At 39.4% G+C, this 23,189-nt stretch overlaps 1 protein-coding gene across 2 annotated transcripts; it reads right to left on the reverse strand.

Annotated features, from left to right (window-relative positions):
- Positions 1–1,236: 1,236 nt before the first annotated feature.
- On the reverse strand, positions 1,237–10,377 carry NABP1 (nucleic acid binding protein 1). Of its 2 annotated transcripts, none has more exons than XM_040228900.1 (6): positions 10,102–10,377; positions 9,363–9,501; positions 6,456–6,527; positions 4,699–4,774; positions 3,793–3,865; positions 1,237–2,580 (listed from the first exon to the last, which is right to left on the reverse strand). In XM_040228900.1, the coding sequence occupies exons 3-6, from the start codon at positions 6,515–6,517 to the stop codon at positions 2,411–2,413; spliced, it is 381 nt and encodes a 126-aa protein (XP_040084834.1). In that variant the 5' UTR covers positions 6,518–6,527; positions 9,363–9,501; positions 10,102–10,377; the 3' UTR covers positions 1,237–2,410. The 2 variants fall into 2 exon arrangements, with proteins under 2 accessions (XP_040084834.1, XP_040084833.1); XM_040228899.1 differs by having other exon boundaries at positions 9,797–10,368.
- Between the last annotated feature and the right edge of the window lie 12,812 nt (positions 10,378–23,189).

Below are 23,189 nucleotides of genomic sequence, written 5' to 3' on the forward strand. Positions count from 1 at the left end.
ACTTCAGAACTGACTTAGAAATATAAAGTGGGACCCAAACCCAGTAGTGTGTATTTCTATATCAAATGGCCTTTGTCTTCAGTAGGTGTTTAAACTTATGAAGTTGTTAGCTGAAAGCGCCAGGAAGGGGGAAGGTGGGAAACTTTCTTCCTCTTAACTTCTTGATGAGTACTGTCCAAGCAGGCTGAGAAGGCAAATATTCAATATGAATTGTAACTCACTTTGCTTTGGTTTTGGAGGCTTCCCTTAAGAAAAAAGAAATTTGTTAATAAATGATTTTTTAAAAAACCCACAGAACAGCAAGGTTAAATTAAGGCAAACATCAATCACAGAAGTAAAATGTAAGGTCTTTCTCTACTTAATCTCAACACATTAAAGTGTAACAATACCTCCACACCTAACTCCTGCATTTTTTCCTATTCTTGAGATATGATTAGACAATAAACATTTGACTGCTTATTAGGAGCTAGAAATCATTCTAATCATTCACTTGGAAAAATCTTAAATAACTCTAAAGGGGTAATATCACTTAGGTAATATCACCTTAGGTTCTACAGAGGTTTTAAGTGAACAGCTTGTCCAATACCACAGGTGAAGAGAATCAGGCCAGGATTAGCATCTCAGCAAGCCATTACCTGATTATTTTTTTAAAAACTCTAAAATTCGTTCATTCAAAATCACCTTTAATACTACTCTCCCACAAATAACTCAGTCTTAGGGCTTCTACCCTTACTTAAAGATTTAAAAAAAAAACTAATTTGCATTTTTTTTTTTACTTCAAACATCTGTAATTTTGTGAACATCCTGAAAAGGTACTAGTCACAAAACCAAATGAACTATCATAATCAGTATGTGAATAAAGGGAAAACTTATTTCTATAACATATCATCCCCAGTTACTTAAGTAACATAAAGAAACTTCTTGAGCTTATTCATTACTTTCTTTACCCCTTAACACTACTGACACAGTGCCTGATATGTGGCACACTGTCAGAAACTGGATTAGAGCAAATAAATATCTGGCACAGATTTTTATATTCAAATGCCATGGCACTTTCAGAAAACAAAGCCTACTTAAACTATTTTGCTATTTGAGGTGAGAGAAAAAAGACAAAGTGACAAATACAGAGCTAAGTAGTCACCCAGGCTGAAGTCATGACTACAGTTACAGTTAAAAAAAAAAAAAAAAAGTACTGGCTCTCCACTGTAAATCATGAAAAGAGCAAAAATAAGGTAGGTCTGTTAACATTAATGCAAATTTTATTCAAGAGATAATTTTGAAGAAGAGTTTAATTCTGACAAAGGAAAAATTTTCCAGTTATCCACGCTACAGTGAAAAGTGGAACTGGACACCATTTAACATCACATGAGTAAATTTAACCTTTATATTTCTAAATAAAGCTGTATTTGCTTCTTTGAGAGAGCCATTTCTTAACTTCTGCTGATAAGGCTTTGTGAATTGTGTTCAGAAATTTTGACAATAAACACACACACACAGTCCCTTCAAATAAGATTTTCACTCCAGGCTGATTTTCTGCAAGTAGCCAGGACCCTGTAAGATTGAATATTTCTACATAAATTCAATTTGAATTGCCTTCACTATAATGTTTATCTACCATAATTTGTAAAAGTTAGATCAATGTTCATTATCACTTCATAACTCCTTCAAATTAAACTTCAATATTTGACACGGTAGTTTCAAAAAATAAACATTCAAGGCCTCAGGTTTAAATTTTCATTCAGTATAATGCACAAAGCTGATAAATAGTAATAGGACTACCCTCAAATAAATTTAGATTCCTTCTAAAAATTTATCATAATACAGATCACATTCTGTTCCATAATTCTGATAAAGAATATGCTTTTTGGTAACAAAACAAGAGTTTAGGATGATTCAGTCGTTGGAAAATCTTAATGGCAATCACTCAAGAAGTCAATCATTTCCTGGAGTCACACTCAAAACTTGCTGTTAACATTGACCAGATTTTTGTTTTTTTGGTGGTTATTGCTTTAGTTGGCAATATCTGTATTTAAGACAAAAGAACATCTCCCACTAAGCCTTATTTTAAATATTACAAAATTTATATAGAAGACAGACTCATAGAGGCTAAAATGCTGATGGCATAAGTAACTCACCCATGAAATGGGTGCAGGTTTTTTAGAGGATATCCAAAGATCTTTTTGCTCTAAAAATAAATGCCCCTATTCTTCAGAGTGTTCCCATTCTTCAATAGGAGACTCGAGCAGCTTAATAATTCTTCTATAAAAAACAAACCACTCTTGTTAACAAACCAAAAACATAAAAAGAAACAGATAAAGGACAGTTTTCACAGTTAACAATAAATAAAAGTGCAAGAAGTGTTCAAGTAGGGCATGTAGTTTAAAAACTACATGTGAGTATTTGGCATAGGTCATCTTTTAAAGGCTCTCCGAGGGTCCCTGCCATTACTTATTGTGGTCATGACTGTTTGATTATTAGCTGTTCCTGGTAGATGTGGATTTATAGGTCCCCGGCCATTGCTTCTACCAGCATATGAAAATTGGAATCCCCTCGCTTCTGGGCCAGTCTGAACCCCATTTCCTAAGAGAGAATATAAAAAAAATCACCATTTTCAGGCAGAATTACATCTATTTGAAGTCGTAACACATGCTATTAATGCTTATAAGATTATGGAAAACAAACACCTTTATTTATAAACTACTGGAAAAAAATCAGTGTGAGTTCTAGGTTTTTCCAAATGTGTAATTACTTCAAATGTATTAACTTGATGCTTGCATCAATAAGGAGTGAGGGAAAAGCACAACTTGGGCAACTGAATGAGAGAATAACAAAGTAGGAAAAAAGCATAATGTACTACCTGTATTGAGGGCAAGAGTAAAAGAAAAATACTTTGTAAGGATTGGCATTTGATTCAAATAAGGTTAGTAGTGTTTTAAGAGAGAGACTATAATTCTAACTTCTTAAAGGAAAAAACAGCAAAGTGTCCCACAACATAACAATCATCAGAGCTGTGCCAAAACATGTAGCCAACAGGTCAAGTAAAGTCCAGCCACATTGTGCTGTGTGCTCAGCTGTGTCCAACTGTGCGGCCCTACAGACCTCAGTCCACCAGGTTCTTCTGTTCATGGGGATTCTCTAGGCAGGAATAGTGGAACAGATTGCTATGCCCTTTCTCCAGGGGATCTTCCCAACCTAGGGAATGAACCCAGGTCTCCTACATTGCAGGTGGATTCTCTACAGTCTAAGCAGCCAGAGAAGTCCTCAGCCACCCTAATGAATTACTATCACAAAAGACTTTTCCCTAAGTCTTTAGAATAAAGGCTTCAAAAGACCTTTAACAAGGATATAAGAGCCACTGACCTTTGAGGGTTTTTGAGGGGTAAAGGCCAGCTATTAGCATATGAAAAACTAAGGTGAGCTATTAATCTGAGGATAAAATGCTTTCAGTAAACAAAAATAACCAGTTATTCTGCATCTACTATAAATATTTACTAGATTATAGAAATTCTGTAAAAATCAACAAAAAAAAGCATAATGCATCATCAAAACTTAATTTCTTAATCACTGTGTTCCCAGCAACTGGTCCAAATGTTTAAATACAGAATGTGCTCAATAAATTAGCTTAAGAGGATATCTGTTTTTTCTAGAAAAAGTAGTTATTTGAGAATTCCCTCTTTCACAGTACTTTCCCTTTTAGTACTAATTTTTGCCTAAAGACAATTTTTTTTGCATAAGAGATTCCCTTAATTCTTATACCTGATTACAAATCTGCCAAAAAAATAAAAATCTTACCCACTGGTCCAAATGTACCTGTACCCACATTGTTACTATTATTCATGGAATTATTCTTCTGTTCATTGTGTGCCTATAAAAAAAAAGTTTTAACTTAATCAAATGAAGATTTCAAAATAAACATATAACATGCATCCATTCTTTTCTTAACTTTCAAAGCTTTTAAAAACAATTTTTAAATTTTATTTTTAATTGGAGGAAATTGCTTTACAATGTTGATTTCTGCTGTACAACTCAAATCTGACATAACTAAGTGTATGTGTGTGTGTCCCTCCCTTTTGAACCTCCCTCCCACCAGTCACCCAGTCCCACCCCTCTAAGGCTGTCACAGAGCGCCAGGCTGGGCTCCTTGTGTCATTCAGCAGCTTCCCATTAACTGTTTTACACACAGTACAGGCTTCCCTGGTGGCTCAGACGGTAAAGCATCTGCCTACAATGTGGGAGACCCGGGTTTGATCCCTGGGTTGGGAAGATCCTCTGGAGAAGGAAATGGCAGCCCACTTCAGTACTCTTGCCTGGAAAATCCCATGTACAGAGGAGCCTGGTAGGCTACGGTCCATAGGGTCGCAAAGAGTCGGACACGACTGAGCGACTTCACTTCAATGTATATACGTCAATGTTCCTTGCTCAACTCGTCCCACCCTCTCCTTCCCCCAGTCTGTCCACCAGTCCATTTTCCACGTTTTTGTCTCCATTCCTTCCCTGCAAATAGGTTCATCAGCACCATTTCAGATCCTATACAGACTCACAAAACACATAAAATGAAAATGACCTTTAAAAGATTCTTTTTAAAACTGTCTCCATTACACTTAGGATATGAAAAGCTTGGCAACCTAGCCATAGAATTATATTACACAGTCAAATTAGCCTAATCATAAAAACAGACAATACATTTGGATTAATTACCCCTTTGTTCTGTTGTCCTCGATAATCTGGGTTAGGTTCACTGAAATTTGGCAATTCTGAATAAACCATACAAAATCTGAAAGACAATAAAGGACAATTTGAATGATTTCTGAAATAATCAACCTTTATATAGTATGCATAACTGACAGGAATAAAGAACTTAGATGTCAATGAATTATCCAAACAGCAACATGCTAACTAACTATTCATTTACAGTAAAACTTCCTAAAAGCTTTGTTTCATTAAAAAAAAAACCTCAAATACTTGATTGTCTACAATGTTAAAAACGTTCTATTCTGTATTTTAGTTCTAATTCTGTACTGCAAAAATTAAATGTCAAAGATCAAGGACACAGGAACATATCTTTGTCCTATTTTTCCACAGAGGCTGATTGATGCCTCTGAACCATGTATAGGGTTCCAGAGTGGTTTTTCCAGCAGTGGTGATGGATTTGCACTGATCCACTCACACACTCTCATCCAGTCACAGTCATTCTTTGACCAATCACTGTGAATCTGCAAAGATAATCATTCAAGGTTAAAAGTGGATTTTACAGGCATTAATAAAAGACAACTGGCTATCAAGAAAACAGTTTATCCCAAGACTTATCAAATGACTATGGTGTATATTAATTAACATTACACATAAGCATTTTCTTAGCTCCTCAACCCACAAATTAAAATCAGTTTTGGTAACTCCTATACTGACCCCAACACAAAGTCACTATGCATTGAGTGACCTCCAGTGGTTCTTCATGTAACTGACCTCCATTATTATAAATACTGTACATGTATGTGAAGGCTGAGTCAGAATCCTGCATCTTTCTGTAAGACTGATGCTAAGATCTCTCACAGCACATTGCTCTAACATTACTCTAAATATGAACAGAAGTGAACTCTAATTTTCCTCCTAGCAAAAGCAGTGTTACCAATTTATTATCTTTAAAAGCTTAAAAAAGCTCAAAGACTGCTTATTTTTCCCAAAGTATCTTATGCCTGCAGTGTGGAAAACATTCTTCCTTTGTTTTCTGGTGCCATTTTTGGCTTCTCCCTTTACATATCCTCTATTTTGATAGGTATTAAGTAGGTGTCTTAGGCATAAACCAAGTAGAACGGACTTAATGGTCTGGTTCACTGCCTACACCATACTTTATGAGTACATCCCAAATGTCTAGGCCAGTGTGGAGACTGAACTACCGTTACACCCCTAGAGAGGATGGTTCCTCCAAGTCAAGGTGGAGACAACCAGGGTAGTAGTTTATGGAAGCTCACACTGGGGCAGCCTGTCCAGTACCTAGACTGGATAAATATAGGAATTCAATTGTCACTGCTTCAAGTCCTTTTACATATGGGTACATATTCACCCATAAACAGAGAAAAAGAAAAATTAAACTTACTGCCTAAAACTAATACTCAGCTTCTTAACTGAAAATTCACTAGATGAGAGAGTTTACTTCAAATGGTACTTGTGACACCTGAAAGACACACGTTTCCAAAGCCAACAGAAATGGTCCCACGGGGGATCATCTCGAGTTCAGCTTCTTAATGCTCTTTGCCAGGAAAAACTGACATTCTCAACCACAGGAAATAGTACTGATAGCTGTTAAACTAGCACATACACAGAAAGTTAAGCTGCTGGAAGCATTCAGTTTACCAGTCAAAAAAGGTCAGGGAAGAGGTGCATACTTCATACCTACCAGTTATTCTGTTGACATTATTTGTAATTTATTCGATTATATGAAACATTTTAATACTTACTCCCCAATTTTCTGAAGTTCTCCACCCTTTCCAGTATAAAGTGTCAGACATCCTTTCCACATGGATGCATACCTAGAAAGAAAAGAAACAGTTCTATGGAAATATGTATGTTTCCTTCAACTTTTTGTACTGGGGTGCAGGTGGGGGTCAAGCCCTGTCTCTACCATTGATTAACTTGTTACTTACTAAATAATAATATGAAGAAAAATCTACTGCCAAATTTTGATACAATTAAACAATAACTAACCCTAGAAAATAGAAGTCTTTTTGCAAAGCAAGCATAATTTACTCCAAAGATCACATCTTTATTGAATTAACAAAGGGAGAACTTTCAAACTGCAGAGACTTAAGCAGAAATTACCTTATTCAATCACAGGACATATAAAATCTACATCCTAGTGTTTAATTTTACACTTATGTAATTGGTCTACCAGATATTGGTAAAATAGTTTTTCTTTTGCCTCTATAAAACACAGGCTAGTATGTGTTATTCCTAAGTTACTAAAAATTTAGTAAATTTAATCCAGGAAGGGGCTAAAAAACTAAGATCATAATCTTACACTGTTTTTCCAAATTCCCTATTTTTAGCAACAATGGCTGAACATTTAAACAATTTTGAATTCAGATAGTATCATTAGACAAAATAATCCTAAACACAAATCTATGAAAAATATAATTTAGTATTACAAAATAAGCCCAAGGCTTGTTTATTTGTACAACTAAGTTTCATGACTTAGAAAGATACATTATAACCAAGCATTATTTAACTAAGTACAGTGATGGTTTATCTTTTAATACAAGTTAATAAAATTCTTCTAGTCTCACATTATGTATTTAGTAAATGTTATTTATTAAAGATTCATCACTTTGTTACACAAAAAACTGACTGAGGAGACAGTGCACTAATATCTTCCCTTATTAAGGTAAAAATTAACACCTATTTTGAGAGAAAATTTGAACTTACTGCAACTGTAACATTTCAGTTCAGTCGCTCAGTCGTGTCCGACTCTTTGTGACCCCATGAATTGCAGCACTAAAACATTTAACTTTCACTTATTTCAGGAATGAGATCAATGTTTGCAGGATTTTCTGATATACATGTCAATATTCAAATTCCAATTATTGAGATGTATACCTTTCTTCCAAAGCTTCTGTTGTTAGATTCAACAAGAATTTAAGGGCCTTACAAATAGGCCGGACTCCACTGGGTACGTTACTTTAGTAAGTAAGGTATGCGGGCTAAGTTGCTTTAGTTGTGTCCGTTTGTGATCCCACGGACTGTCGTAGTCCGCCAGGCTCCTCTGTTCATGGGATTCTCCGGGCAGGAATACTGGAGTGGGTTGCTATCTCCTTCTCTAGGGGATCTTCTCAACCCAGGTACTGAATCCATGTCTCTTAGTCTCCTGCACTGGCAGACAGGTTCTTTACCACTAGCGCCACCTGAGATTCCCATTTTACAGAAAAGTTGAGAAAACGTAGTAACTTCAAGATTAAACAAATGTTAGAAAATAGTAGATTTCTTTGGGTTTGAATTTTACTTTACACTGTACTCCTCAGTAACTATACTCCTTAAGATCCTACAGATACTACTTGGCTACTGACTTAGTTTTTCCATAGGTTTTTTGATGGACACATCTAAGTATTTTCTGTGACTACAAAATAAGCGATAATCGAAATGAGAAGCTGTTTACAGTGTATAAAATAACTTCTAATCACTGGATGAGATACTTCGGCAGCCAAAAAAGTTTAATTATGCTAATTTTCACCCTACTCTCCCTGGTAGAAATTCTCTTTTGTGCAAGTTAAAAATGTGGAAGTTTAAAAGACTTAACCAGTGTCATAATGAGTCACAGTGTATGAGAAAAAAATGTCCTGACTCTCACTTCCTTCTTTGATGATACTCTGCCTCACTTCCTGAAGGTGCTGTAAGACCTGTAAGATACTATCAAAGGGCTCTTAGGTTTCTACTTTCAGGGTGATCCAACACTTTTCTGAGATTCTATTCACTAAGCTAACATCAATCTCCACCTACTTTTCCCTATAGTTATGACCAATGAATTATTATAATTCTGTAAACCAAAAAGCTTCCAAAACCTAAAGATCCTTCTCTAGCATTTTATCTTCCAAAGTTAAAAACTTGGTAAATCTTGGTAAATGCAGTCTAACTTCTAACCTCCCCCACCAACCCTCCAAAAGAATGTACTAAATTATTTTTAAAAATCAATCTGCCAACTAACTCTTGGACAGAGGTATCATAGATATCTGTCAAACATTTTCTGCACAACATTCTGGGTTTTGTGCAACACTGACCTTACAACAGTAGGCAAAAAGAATCATTTTCAAGAATGCACCTTCCAGATATTGTAAACTTCCTTTCAATTTTTAACATCTGTGTACAAATTTGACACACTACAAAACTGGCTAAATTCTCCAGCTACAATCTCAATTTAAGTACACACGGTCTAAATATGTATACAAATAAAATATGGGTAGGACTTCGAAAGTTATTAAAAGGGGGAAAGGTTGGGGAAATAAACTAAGTGACAAGTACATTATATAGTTAATGAAAAAAGATGAAGTATTAACTATGTCAGTTTTAATAATCTACTAAAAAGACTGAGTAATTCTAGAATGATATTTAAAAATCTACCTAATTTGTAAACAAGGTGTGGCTATTTAGATTCCCAGCTGAAACTGGGAAACTTTTAAAAGCAAAGGTGTTACACCCCAAAGCCGCCCACCATCTCAGGTTAACATGGATGGGGCTCAAAAATCCTTGGAGTGGCCCACAGAAAACACTAAACTTTATCCAGAACTTGCCAAGGTGCCGAGCGTCAGCCAATTCGGATTCTGCAGACTCCTACTTTGGAGGCGCACTCATTCCCCAACCCTTTTAAGCACACCTACCCTCTGGTCAACCGAATAATATCCCCTGGCTGTATAAGACCTCCGATTTCATCCCACACGGAAATAGTGATGCTGCCAGTTTTATCTGCTACTTTGCATGATCTCACTTCATGGCCGTCTTTGGTTTTGGTCACGCGTCCTGTGAAGATTTAAAAATCAAAAGGGGGAGGGGTGCATTAGATAATGAGGACTTCCAAAAAGCTAACTCCTCCTCCGGGATCAAAATGCACCTGAAAGGTGGGAACAGGCAGTGCCCCGGGTTCTCGCCGCAGGCGGGCTACCGAGCCGGCGGGGGGCAACGAGGCCACGTGGATGGGGGAGGGGAGAAGCGAGGGAGGAGAGGGGGAGGGGAGCCCCCGGCTCGCAGCGGCGGTGCCCTTCCCTCCTGTCCCGGGACGCACAGGGCGGCGGGGCGGGCTGCGGACCCCACTTACCTATCTCCAGGACAATAAAGACGACATTTAAGTTTTTCAGTCCGGGCTTAATATCTTTTATAAAAAGAGGGGGGTCCCTGACCCCGTTCATATTGAGGCAGGTGCGGCTACGCTGCGGAGACTCGGGTGGGGAGGGAGCCGGACAAAGCTTCCCACCCACCCCGGGCCAGGGGCGAGGGCGGAGGGGCGACCTTGGGCGGGGGTAGCGAGAGAAGGGGCAGAAAGCGGTTAGTCAGGGACCGAGGAAACCAGTCCAGACGGCACTAAGCCTAAAAAAGGGGGAGGGGGAAAAAAAAAGCGCTCACAAGTTTAAAAGAAAAAAAGACGAACCACTCCGCACACCAACCCCGCTCCCAACGGGGCGACAGGAAGGCAAGCGTGAGAGCTGCCCCCTTCTTTGGATAAAAGGAAGAAAAAAAGGCAGCGAGAGGACGCTTCTGTCCGGAGTCCCGCTGACACACAGACACGAGCTTGTGCCCTGTCCGTCCCGGACTCCGGGGAGGGTTGGGCTGTGATACCGAACCCGGAGCAGAGACCGAGCCTCCGAACACCCAGCGTCCCAAACACCGACTGCGGAACGCGCCCGCGCGCCGGCAGGACCCTCGGATCGCTCCTCCCCTTGTGACGTCACACGGCGTCGGCACGCCCTACGACCCGCCCTCCCGCTCCGGAGAAGGGAAGCCAGGGTGCAGAAAACAGCGAGTGACGCGCGCGCAGCTTCCCTGGTTCCTCTCTCGTTCTTCCTAGCGCTGTGAGCGCGGGCCCCGCCTTCTCAGCCATCCAATCGGCTCTCGGCCTCACGCTTCCGCCGTCGCTACGTAGCGTCCGTTTTACCCATCCGTGTCTTCAGGTTTCTGCCGCTGGCTGTGCAACTCCTGGGCTTACGTACATTTTTTTACCCCTCAGAGTTCAGTCTTCCACCCCCTCTGTTTAGTTTCGCCGTCACGGGGACCAGTTGCTGTGTTTTAAGATCCAGCGGGTACGTCACAAAGTACGCAGTTGAGTAAGAACAAGGTTTAGGCGAGGGTGGTTGTTCTGGGTTGAAAGAAAAAGTAGGGATGGGTTCTTAGGTATAAAGCTGTGATTTTAGGGCCGGAAGAGAAGTTAGAGATAGTTTAACTGGCACATTTTAAAGCATTTTGAAACGGAGATCCAGAAAGGTGGGGGCTTCCCCGTGGCTCATCGGTAAAGAATCCGCCTGCAGTACAAGAGACACCGGTTCTATCCCTGGGTCGGGAAGATCTCCTGGAGGAGGGCATGGCAACCCACTCCATTATTCTTGCCCGGAAAATCCCATGGACAGAGGAATCTGGTGGGCTATAGTCCATAGGGTCGCAAAGAGTCAGACATGACTGAAGCGACTGAGCAAGCAGACAGGCCAGAAAGGTGAAGCAGGTTGCTGAAGGTCACCTAGTAACTGTGAGCAAGCAGGGCGTCAGCATAAGTTGTCCGACTTAAACTTAGTGTTTTTCACTCTATAGTGCTAGCCAGATAAGTTCTTTTGCAGGTTTATTTTTCCTTATTCTTCTCAGGTTACACACCGTTTCACTATTTTGCTTTTCTTTATGCTTGTTTGTTTTTTAGTAGACTTTTTTTTTGGCACAGTTTTGTGTTCACAGCAAACGTTACGAAGGGACATAGATTTCCCTTACACTCTACACCTGCACATGCATAACCTCTCCCCATTATCAGTATTCCCCCCAGAGTGGTACCTTTGTTGCAGTTGATGAATCTATATTAATACGTCACCCAAAGTCCATAATTTACCTTAGGGTCAGCTCTTAGTGTTGTACATTGTATAAATGTATAATAATACATTTATAATATTGTACATTGGGTAAATGTATAATGTGTATTCACCATTATAGTATCATACTGAGTAGTTTTCACCACCCTAAATATATTATGTGCCACCTATTCATCCTTCCCTCTCCCCTAATCCCTGACAACTACTGATATTTAAATGTCTTCATTTCCCAGTATGTCATGTAGTTGAAATCATACAGTATGTAGTTTCTTCATATTGTCTCTTTCACTTCTTCCACATTTAAATTTCCTCCATGTCATGACCTACCAAGTCACGCATTTGTTTTCTACATGCAAAACAACTGTGTAATAGCAGTGGGAAACCCTGAAACATTATCACCTGGGGAGGGAAAAGAGTAAATTTTTCTTTATGTTATGTAGTGAAAGGGACATATGCTTTAGAAAAACCTGAGCTTAAAGTAGTTACCAGCTGTGTGACCTTTAGGACAATTGACTAAGCTTTCTGGTCATAATTGAATCATCCAAAAATAAAAGGATGCCTACTTCACAGAGCATCACATGGGCTCACAAATTATCCGATGTGTGTGTGCGCAAGCTAAGTCACTTCAGGAGTGTCCGACTCTGCGACCCTATGGACTGTAGCCTGCCCGGCTCCTCTGTCCATTGGATTCTCCAGGCAAGAATACTGGCATGGGTTACCATGCCCTCCTGCAGGTAATCTTCCGACCCAGAGATCAAACCTGCATCTCTCATGTCTCCTGCATAGACAGGCAAGTTCTTCACCACTCTGCCACCTGGGAAGCCCCAAATTGTCCAACAGTGCCTAACAGATAGTAGATACTCAAGGAATATTTTCCCCCTTGCTATCCTATAATTCTGTGATTGCTAATTTTTAATCCCCATTTTACAGATGATGAAATTCACCTGAGACCACATAGCCAGGGAAGGCCAAAAAGAAAGAAAGAAAGTGAAGTCACTCAGTCATGTCCAACTCTTTGGGAGCCCGTGGACTGTCTCCTCCGTTCATGGGATTCTCCAGGCAAGAGTACTGGAGTGGATTGCCATTTACTTCTCCAGAGGATCTTCCCAACCCAGGGATCAAACCCTGGTCTCCCACATTGCAGGCAGACGCTTTACCCTCTGACCAACCAGGGAAGCCCAGAGAAGGCCAAACTGAATTTTGAATCCAGGCAATCTTGGCCCCAGAGCCCTCCAGCCTAAAGGTAATTTTTAGAGTTAAATTGCAATGGTGGAATTATGAGTCAAAAAGCAGACTACAGAAATGAAAGTATTAGCAGTGAGATAGCGCTTTAGAGAATTATCTCATTAACTATCTGAGATGGTAACATGTTAATATCAGAGAATTTAGTTGGCAGAAGACTTAATTTTTCCTTGAATCTTTCTGAATATTTTTATCTCAACCACACCATTTCCCAAACATCTACAAACAAGCTGCATAGATCTATTACAGCACAAGAAATGAGTTTCAACAATAATCACAACATTGGCAGGAGAGTCAACACGTTCTTAAGAAACTTTCAGTTCATGGACAAATAAGGTCCAGTGTGCCAAAGACACTGATGTAATGCTGGAAAATGGTATAAAATAATATAAGCATGATTTCAATATCAAATAAATAATGAAACATGTCAGTTAATGGCAGAACTACATCCAACATTAGGGCTCCCATAGACTACCAGTCTGGATCAGAAGCTCTCATTCTGTCATTATTATCTGATGTGACTTGATGCTTCAACTAGGTTTTTCTCAAGTTATATTCTTCAACACAGACCAAAAAAATAAAAAACTCTCGCAGAAGCAACATTTAAATCAGACCCTCTTTTTTTTTTTTTTTCCCCCTTAAGGTTTGACCAAATCTTTAAAGTTTTTATGGATAGGAAACCAATTAAGAATATTCCGCTGAGTTATGGCCCTGAGTTTGGAGCAAAGAAAGTTAGCCACTCCCTAAACACGGGGTCATTTGTAGGACTCCTCAAACCAATTTTACAGACATTTATAAATAGGAACCAGCTACTTGGGAAGCCAGCCCCACAAAAGCAGAAGCTGGTGCTCAGAGGCACAGCCCAGCCCTGTCCTTCCCCAACAAGACAGAATTGAGTTGAACATCTCTCACTTCCTTCCCTACTAACTCAGCAGTTCTCAGAAAGGAAATGGCAACAAGTGCTTTCTCATTCACCAAAACTAAAGGCAGTCTTAAGAAATAAACTGAAGTGGGTATTTCAGTAATTCTTCAACCTAGGTCAGTTTTAAATTATTGATCACTCCTCAAGGGTGATGTTTAATTTATTTTTTTTTTTTAAAAAGAGGTATCTGGAAGACTATTGCCATACCCAGATAATTTTTCTTAATATTACCATTCAGTGAAATAAATAAAGATTCATCACTCTGCCCAGCCAGTTAGATCATAAGGACTATATTGCTGATTCTTTACTATAGTTACAAGATTACTTCAAGGTGTTGCTTCTAAGACTAGTTTTCTGTGGGGTTTTCTCATTTTCATAGCCCAAACATAGACTTATTCTGAGATGAAATAAGTTTATGCCCAGAACCTCAACACTACTACTCTGCATAAAGAAGGTATTGCTTAGTGAGATCCAGAACAATACAGAAGTGCATCCATTAAGATCTTGTGCCTAAGTTTGGCCAGGACCCACTACCCATGCTCACTACTAGGTTCTGGTTTCTGGGACTCTAATGGTCATTTTCAGTTTCTTTGTACTATCCATCTCCTTTAAACTATTACAACATGAAGAGAACACCTGGCCAAGGCGTTTGGTACTAGACATATTGTGTGGTGAGATTAACAATTAAAAAACTAACAAGAACTATAGTGTTCTCACACATTACAGAGATAATCCACTTTGAGGCATGATTGGCAAGGTCCAAAGAAAGGCCTTGTGTGCTCCATTGTGTCCGACTCTTTGCGACCCCATGGATTGTAGCCCACCAGGCTCCTCTGTCCTTTGGATTTTCCAGGCAAGAATACTAGAATGGGTTGCCATTTCCTACTCCAAGGCATCTTATCGACCCAGGAACCAAACCCTTGTCTCTTGTGTCTCCTGTATTAGCAGACAGATTCTTTACCACTGTACAACCTGGAAAGCCCAGTAAGTGCAGTGACATTTTATCTGATCTCTAATGTCTAATTGTGTGCGGGCAGTGAGGTTAGTTTGTGAGGAATAACTTTGTAGTTTCCCTTGGGAAGAAATGCATCCTTGAATGAGTTAATTCAACTCAGCTACATTATCTTTTTAATGACAGAGTGAATGACACTCACTTTTGTGTTCTAAACTTTCAAGTGTACCACACAGGTAAATGGCTGCCTGAATTTATTATTTATTCAGCTGCAAAAACAAAATATTGGCAACTGATTGAACTCAAAACTAATAAAATTATTTATTTATTGGTGGAAGGTTTATCTAACTGGAGTATATATCATACTCCTTATCCTTAAAAGGATGTTGTAGAAAATGCTACAAATCATGTGTACAAATTGAGCATAAGAAGGCTTCTGTAAAATCAAAAGTCCTTTCATACTATATACCTAGACACTTTAAAAGAATTACTTGTTGTTTGCTAATGTTTCTCAGCATCCTATGTTGCTGTAGACTTCATGTTTGTGTGCTTAGTGTTTGTGTTAAAATCTAGTCACCAATGTTTTAGTATTTGGAGGTGAGATCTTTGAAAGATGCTTAGGTATAGAAGACAGAGCCCTTATAGGTGTAATTAATCCTCTTATTAAAAAAAGACACCAAGGAGCTTCCTTGCTCCTCTCACCATGTAAGGTCACAACAAAAAGATGTCTGTGAGCCAGGAGGCAGTTTCTCACCAGATACCAAATCTGCCAATACCTTGATCGTGGACTTTCCAGCCAACAGAATTGTGAAATATTTATATTTCTCAATGACTATTGTTTAGAAATTAAGCCACCAGCTTATGGTATTCTGTTATAGCAGCCCCTATAGACTACGACATTTATAAAAAATAATAAATGACAATTTTATTAAAAAAATTAAACACAGCTCTCCTGGTTTCAGAGGCCTGTTTCTTGCTCTAGCTGGCCCTACAATAAGCATGTAACAGTTTACCCTAACATCATGCCTGACACCTATTGGAGTAGAAGACTTGATGACTCTTTATGAAATTTTGATTTATTATCTCAGTTTCTCCATAATAAAAATAAATGTTTCTTCTTTCCAATCATTATGACATTGCTGCGTGTGCTCTTCTTTCACACACATGTGTACACACACACCAATAAACCAGTAGGAAGAGATGGCAGATATTCCTATAATCTAAATAAGAAATTTTCCTGTATGAACATAAAGTATTCCAGTTGCAAAGATGCTTATAGATAATATACTCTAACCCCTTAATTTTGTTTGTGAAAAAATACAGGCCCAAAGATTTGAACAGAATTACCATCTACAGCCCCTAATGAATTAATGGATCTCAGTACTAATCATCAAAGGCTGCTAATCTATAACAAAAGAGACAACTAATCCAAACCAATTAAATCAGAATCTCTGAAGGTGGGATTCAGGCATAAATATATTTTTTAACCCCTCAGATAATTAATATGTTCTCAAACCAAGTTTGAGAACCAAAACAGGTTAGATTTCTGTCACTGTTGTTCAGATTATTTCTTTTTCATATACCTATTAAAAGTCTGGAACAGTACATATTTTATTTATATCAGCTTGGAAAATCCAAGATAAACAGATAAATTTCTAAAAGTGAAGTTACTCAATGTATAGTTAAGTCTTCTGATATGTATAGTTAGTCTTCCATATCTGCAGCTTTTCTATCTAGAGATTCAACCAACCTTGGAGGCACATAGGTTATATAGAACAGGGAAGCCTGGTGTGCTGCAGTCCATAGGGTCCCGAAGAGTCCAATACAGCTTAGCAACTGAACAACAAATGTGACAAAGACACTAAGGGGAAAAAAGCTGCCGGGTGGGTGGGTTGATTGGCTTTTAAATACTATGTAACGAAAAACCAAGGAGAAACAAAGAAAGGAGAACAACAACAACTATGTGCCAGCAGTGGGACTGCATGAGTAAAACAAATACAAACAAAATCCCTGTCTTTGTAGAGCTTACATTCTAAGGTAAATAACAGGCAATAGACCAAATCATGCATGCATGCATTGGAGAAGGAAATGGCAACCCACTCCAGTGCTCTTGCCTGGGGAATCCCAGGGACAGAGGAGCCTAGTGGGCTGCCATCCATGGGGTCACACAGAGTCAGACACAACTGACGTGACTTAACAGCAGCAGCAGCAAACCAAATCAGTAAAATTTTATTTGTGGTTCAATTGCTCAGTCGTGTCCGACTCTGCAATCTCATGCACTGCAGCAAGCCAGGCTTCCCTGTCCTTCGCCAACTCCCGGAGCTTGTTCAAACTCAAGTCCATTGAGTTGGTGATGCCATCCAACCATCTCATCCTCTGTCATCCCCTTCTTCTGCCTTCAGTCTTTCCCAGCATCAGGGTCTTTTCAAATGACTCAGTTCTTCAAATCAGGTGGCCAAAGTATTGGAGCTTCACCTTCAGCATCAGTCCTTCCAATGAATATGCAGGGTTGATTTCCTTTAGGTTTGACTGGTTGGATCTCCTTGCAGTCCAAGGGACTTTCAAGAGGCTTCTCCAATATCACAGTTCAAAAGCATCAGTTCTCTGGCACTCAGCCTTTTTTGTGGTCCAACTCTCAATGTCCATACATGACCTTTCTTGGCAAAGTGATGTCTCTGCTTTGTAATATGCTATCTAGGTTTGTCATAGCTCTTCTTCCAAGGAGCAAGTATCTTTTAAGCTCATTGCTATAGTCACCATCTGCAATGATTTTGGAGCCCAAGAATATAAAGTAGCTCACCTTTCCATTGTTTCCCAATCTATTTGCCATGAACTGATGGGACTGGATGTCGTGATTTTAGTTTTTTGAATGTTGAGTTTTAAGCTGGCCTTTTCACTCTCCTCTTTCACCTTCATTAAGAGGCTTTTTAGTTCCTCTTCACTTTCTGCCATAAGCGTGGTGTCATCTGCATATCTGAGGTTATTGATATTTCTCCCAGCAATATTGATTCCAGCTTCTGCTTCATCCAGCCCAGCGTTTCTCATGATGTACTCTGCATATAAGTTAAATAAGCAGGGTGACAATATACAACCTTGACGTACTCCTTTCCCAATTTGGAACCAGTCTGTTGATCCATGTCCAGTTCTAACTGTTGCTTCTTGACCTCCATACAGGTTTCCCAGGAGATAGATAAGGTGGTGTGGTATTCCCATCTCTTCAAGAATTTTCCAGTTTGTAGTGATCCACACAAAGGCTTTAGCATAGTCAGTGAAGCAGATATAGTTGTTTTTTCTGTAATTCTCTTGCTTTTTCTATGATCCAACAGATGCTGGTAATTTGATCTCTGGTTCCTCTGCCTTTTCTGAATTCAGCTGAAACATCTGGAAGTTCTTGGTTCACATACTATTCAAGCCTAGCTTGGAGGATTTTTGAGCATTACTTTGCTAGCATGTGAAATGAGTGCAATTGTGTGGTGGTTTGAACATTCTTTGGCATTGCCCTTCTTTGGGATTGGAATGAAAACTGACTTTTCCAGTCCTGTGGCCACTGGTCAGTTTTCCAAATTTGCTGGCAGCACTTTCACAGCATCATCTTTTAGGATTTGAAACAGCTCAGTTGGAATTCCACCACCTCCACTATATTTGTTCACAGTGATGCTTCCTAAGGCCCACTTCGCATTCCAGGATGTCTGGCTCTAGATGAGTGATCACATCATCATGGCTATCTGGGTCACTAAGATCTTTTTTGTATAGTTCTTCTGTGTATCCTTGCCACATCTTCTTAATATCTTCTGCTTCTGTTTATATAGTGCACTAGAAAGTAATGAGAACCAAGGTGAAAAATGAAGCAAAGAAGGGGGTAGGGATTTATCAGAAATGGCTAAAGTGAGTGAGTGAGGAAGAAGATATTTGAAGATACAAAGAAGGGAAGGGAGCCACTGAAAAGGCTCAAGCTGCCTAGCTTTTTTCCAGGAACAGTAAGCCATCTGCTGGGATTGAAGCAGAGTGAGCTAGGAGAGAGTGTAAAAGATGAGGATGAGGAGGGGGGCGTTATCATACATGAAGACTTCAGGATGCGGTCAGCAAAAACCTGGCATGCTAATCTGACTTAACAGCATCACTCTGACTGCTGAGTGGAGAATAAGAGGAGCAAGTGTGGATGCAGGGAAATCAGTTAGATTATGTATTAATCCCTGGAGATGTGCCCTGGCTTGCACCAGAGTGGGAGCAGTGATGATGGTAAAATATGATCAGCACCTGGATCTATTTTGAAGATACAGCCAACAGGTTCAGTCTGGATGGAAGTGGAATATGAGAAAATGAGAGGAGTTAAATTTGACTTTCAAATATATGGCCTGAGTCCCTGGAAAGATAGAGTTGTTACTCACTGAAATGGAGAAGACTACACTGGAAATGGCTTAGGGGGTTGTGGAAGATCAGGTGGGCCATTTAGACATGAAAAACAGGGAGGCAGGAAGAACACAGCCAGGAGAGTGGTGTTCTGGATGCCAGATGAATCACATATTTCTGGGAAGGGGTGATTGCTCCATCTAGTGCTGCTGATCACGTGAGAGAAAACTCAGTGGACCATTGGGTTCAGCAATAATGAAGGTCATTAGTGACGTGGACAAGTTGCAGAGGAGTTTGTGGGGATGGAAACCTCAGTGGATTATGTTCAAGAGAGAACAGAAGTTAAGGAATTGAAAATGTTAAATCAAGTGTATGTAACTCCTTCTGGAGGGATTGTTCCAAAGCAAAGGGAAATGATACAATAACTTGAGGGAAAAGTGGGACAAGAGATCTTTTTTTAAGATGTGAAAAAATATGTGACTGGGGCTGAAGGGAGAGTTTCACTAGAGAAAAGGAGAAATGGAAATTTCTGGAGGTAGGTTTTTGTCCGTGAATAGTTGAGAGGGGTAGAAATCAGTGCCTTTGTGAAGGTGTTAATGGGAGCACAGAAGATTCTTCTCCAACAGAAGAGATGCTACTGGGTGGGATGATATGGTGGTGTAAATATATGTAAATCCTCTTCTGATTGCCACTATAAGCAAGATCATCAAATTAGAGTGAAGATGCGGAGAAGATGCTGGATGAGAAGGTGCTACTAAGTAGTTGTCAGGGAACGTGGCAGAGTGATTGACCTAGGGAAATGTGTTACAACTTTAGAACAGGACTAAAGTCTTCCTTGAAAGCAATTAACAGTAAACCAGTGCACACAGTTTTCTATTTCTCTGCAGACACACTCATCTATAAAGGTTTAGGCATAAACTAGGTTCCAAATAGGAAAAGGAGTATCTCAACACTGTATATTGTCACCCTGCTTATTTAACTTCTATGCAGAGTATATCATGAGAAACGCTGGGCTGGAAGAAACACAAGCTGGAATCAAGATTGCCGGAAGAAATATCAATAACCTCAGATATGCAGATGACACCACCCTTATGAAAGTGAAGAGGAACTAAAAAACCTCTTGATGAATGTGAAAGAGGAGAGTGAAAAAGTTGGCTTAAAGCTCAACATTCAGAAAATAAAGATCATGGCATCTGGTCCCATCACTTCATGGGAAATAGATGGGGAAACAGTGGAAACAGTGTCAGACTGTATTTTTGGGAGCTCCAAAATCACTGCAGATGGTGATTGCAGCCATGAAATTAAAAAATGCTTACTCCTTGGAAGGAAAGTTATGACCAACCTAGATAGCATGTTGAAAAGCAGAGACATTACTTTGCCAACAAAGGTTCACCTAGTCAAGGCTATGATTTTTCCAGTGGTCATGTATGGATGTGAGAGTTGGACTGTGAAGAAAGCTGAGCACTGAAGAATTGATGCTTTTGAACTGTGGTGTTGGAGAAGACTCTTGAGAGTCCCTTGGACTGCAAGGAGGTCCAACCAGTCCATTCTGAAGGAGATCAGTCCTTGGTGTTCTTTGGAAGGAATGATGCTAAAGCTGAAGCTCCAGTACTTTGGCCGCCTCACGTGAAGAGTTGACTCATTGGAAAAGACTGATGCTGGGAGAGATTGGGGCAGGAGGAGAAGGGGATGACAGAGGATGAGATGGCTGGATGGCATCACTGACTCAATGGACATGAGTCTGAGTGAACTCTGGGAGTTGGTGATGGACAGGGAGGCCTGGAGTGCTGCGATTCATGGGGTTGCAAAGAGTCAGACACGACTGAGTGACTGAACTGAACTGAACTGAACTGAACTGAGGCTAAGAATTGGATTTAACCAATTATTTTGACAAGCAATAGCAACCCTGGTTTTTGCAAAAATGTATATATATTGTACAAATATTTCCCAGTTTGGGATTTGCCTTTTCCTTTTACCTATGTATTTTTTAGAACCACAGGAATTTTATATTTTTATATGGTAAAATCTATTATCTGTTCCTGTGGTTTCTTTCATTGCTTTCTGGCTGGAGGGAGTCCTTCTTCATAAAGGGATGATATACCATCTGAGCCACCAGGGAAGCCCATGAACTTCTATACCTACCCTACTTTTTTAGGGTTGAATTTTTCTCTTTAATCTATTCATATGTATTCTGTGATGCAAAATTTTAATAAAGTAGTCGTCAAAAAGTTCCCTTTTAGATTTGTAAATTCTTTAAAATATGTTCTTATATTGTTTTATATTTTATAAACTCTAATTCCACAGTATCACTTCTGAGTCACTGATTTGACTATTCTCAGTACTTAACATGCTTTAACTCTTATATATTTATAATTCTTCAGCATCTGATAAGGTAAATACCAACCTCCAGTCCCCTTTTGATAAACATTCTTTAACCATTCTTATTTACTTATTTTTCTAGAAAAATTTGTTATGATTCAAAAATAGGCCCCTCTCAGGGTTTGTTTGGAATTGGAAGAAGCCTAAACATTAGTTTGGGAAATATAAATTTCTTTATAGTATCCAAGTTCCCCATTCAGGAACCATGCTATGATCTTCTATACTAGTCTTTTAAATTTTGCCAGATTAACCACTCATTCATGAGTTTATACATTTTAAATCCCCCTGAGATATAGTTTTGTTTTGCTTTTGATTTTGCTAGAATGATTTCTCAAGTAAATTCCCCAGAAAGAGAAACAGTACTTTACAGATCCAAAAATGTCTAATTTTTTCTCATACACATATCATATCTTCTGTGTGTGGCCATGGTCAGTGATGTCTGACTCTTTGGGACCCCACTGCCGGGCTCCTCTGTCCGTGGGATTTTCCCAGCAAGAATACTGGAGCGGGTTGCCATTTCCTCCTCTAGGGGATCTTCCCGACTCAGGAATCGAACCCACATCTGATCTCTTGCATTGGCTGGTAGATTCTTTACCAATGAGCCACCTATCATATCTTGGGCAAGTGTAGAATCTTGAGATTGTAATCCTTTTCTCAGTATTTGTCACTAAGTCCAATGGATAGAATGTTCTTTGAAATACTACTATTAGAAGGGAAAAAAATGGAAAACAACCTAAGTGTTCAAAGGGAAGAGATTTGGGCTTCCCTGGTAGGTCAGTGGTAAAGAGTCCACCTGCCAATGCAGGAGATATGGATTTGATCTCTGGTCCAGGAAGATCCCACATGCCGTAGAGCAACTAAGCCCATGTGCCAGAACTACTGAGCCTGTACTCCAGAGCTGGCGAACTGAAACTACTGAGCCCATGCAGAGCAACTACTGAAGCCCATGGGCCTAGAGCCCATGCTCAGCAAAAAGAGAAGGCACTACAATAAAAAGCCTGTGCATCCCAGTGAAGAGTAGCACCCACTCTTTGCAACTAGAGAAAAGTCCAAGCAGCAACAGAGACCCAGCACAACTAAAAATAAATAAATAAAATTATAGTAAAAGGAAGACATTTATTAAGTGAGTTAATGTATCCTTAGTAGAGAAGTCTATAAACTATTTTTAAGTTAGGTAAATATATATGCATAATAAGGAAATAAGTCCATATGGAAAAAAGGAGGCTGCCTGACAATACATATACTTTGATTAGATTTTTTGAAAAGTAAAATGGATACATTCATTACATGGATATATATTCAAATCTATTTTCCTATCTATACACCTGGAAAAACATGAACTAAAAATTAACGAAATAGATGGGGAAACAGTGGAAACAGTGTCAGACTTTATTTTTTTGGGCTCCAAAATCACTGCAGATGGTGATTGCAGCCATGAAATTAAAAGATGCTTACTCCTTGGAAGGAAAGTTATGACCAACCTAGATAGCATATTCAAAAGTAGAGACATTACTTTGCCGACTAAGGTCTGTCTAGTCAAGGCTATGGTTTTTCCAGTGGTCATGTATGGATGTGAGAGTTGGACTGTGAAGAAAGCTGAGCACTGAAGAATTGATGCTTTTGAACTGTGGTGTTGGAGAAGACGCTTGAGAGTTCCTTGGACTGCAAGGAGATCCAACCAGTCCATTCTGAAGGAGATCAGCCCTGGGATTTCTTTGGAAGGAATGATGCTAAAGCTGAAACTCCAGTACTTTGGCCACCTCATGCAAAGAGTTGACTCAATGGAAAAGACTCTGATGCT

Source organism: Oryx dammah, unplaced genomic scaffold, assembly GCF_014754425.2.
Source record: "Oryx dammah isolate SB20612 unplaced genomic scaffold, SCBI_Odam_1.1 HiC_scaffold_27, whole genome shotgun sequence".
Classification (NCBI taxonomy): Eukaryota; Metazoa; Chordata; class Mammalia; order Artiodactyla; family Bovidae; genus Oryx; species Oryx dammah.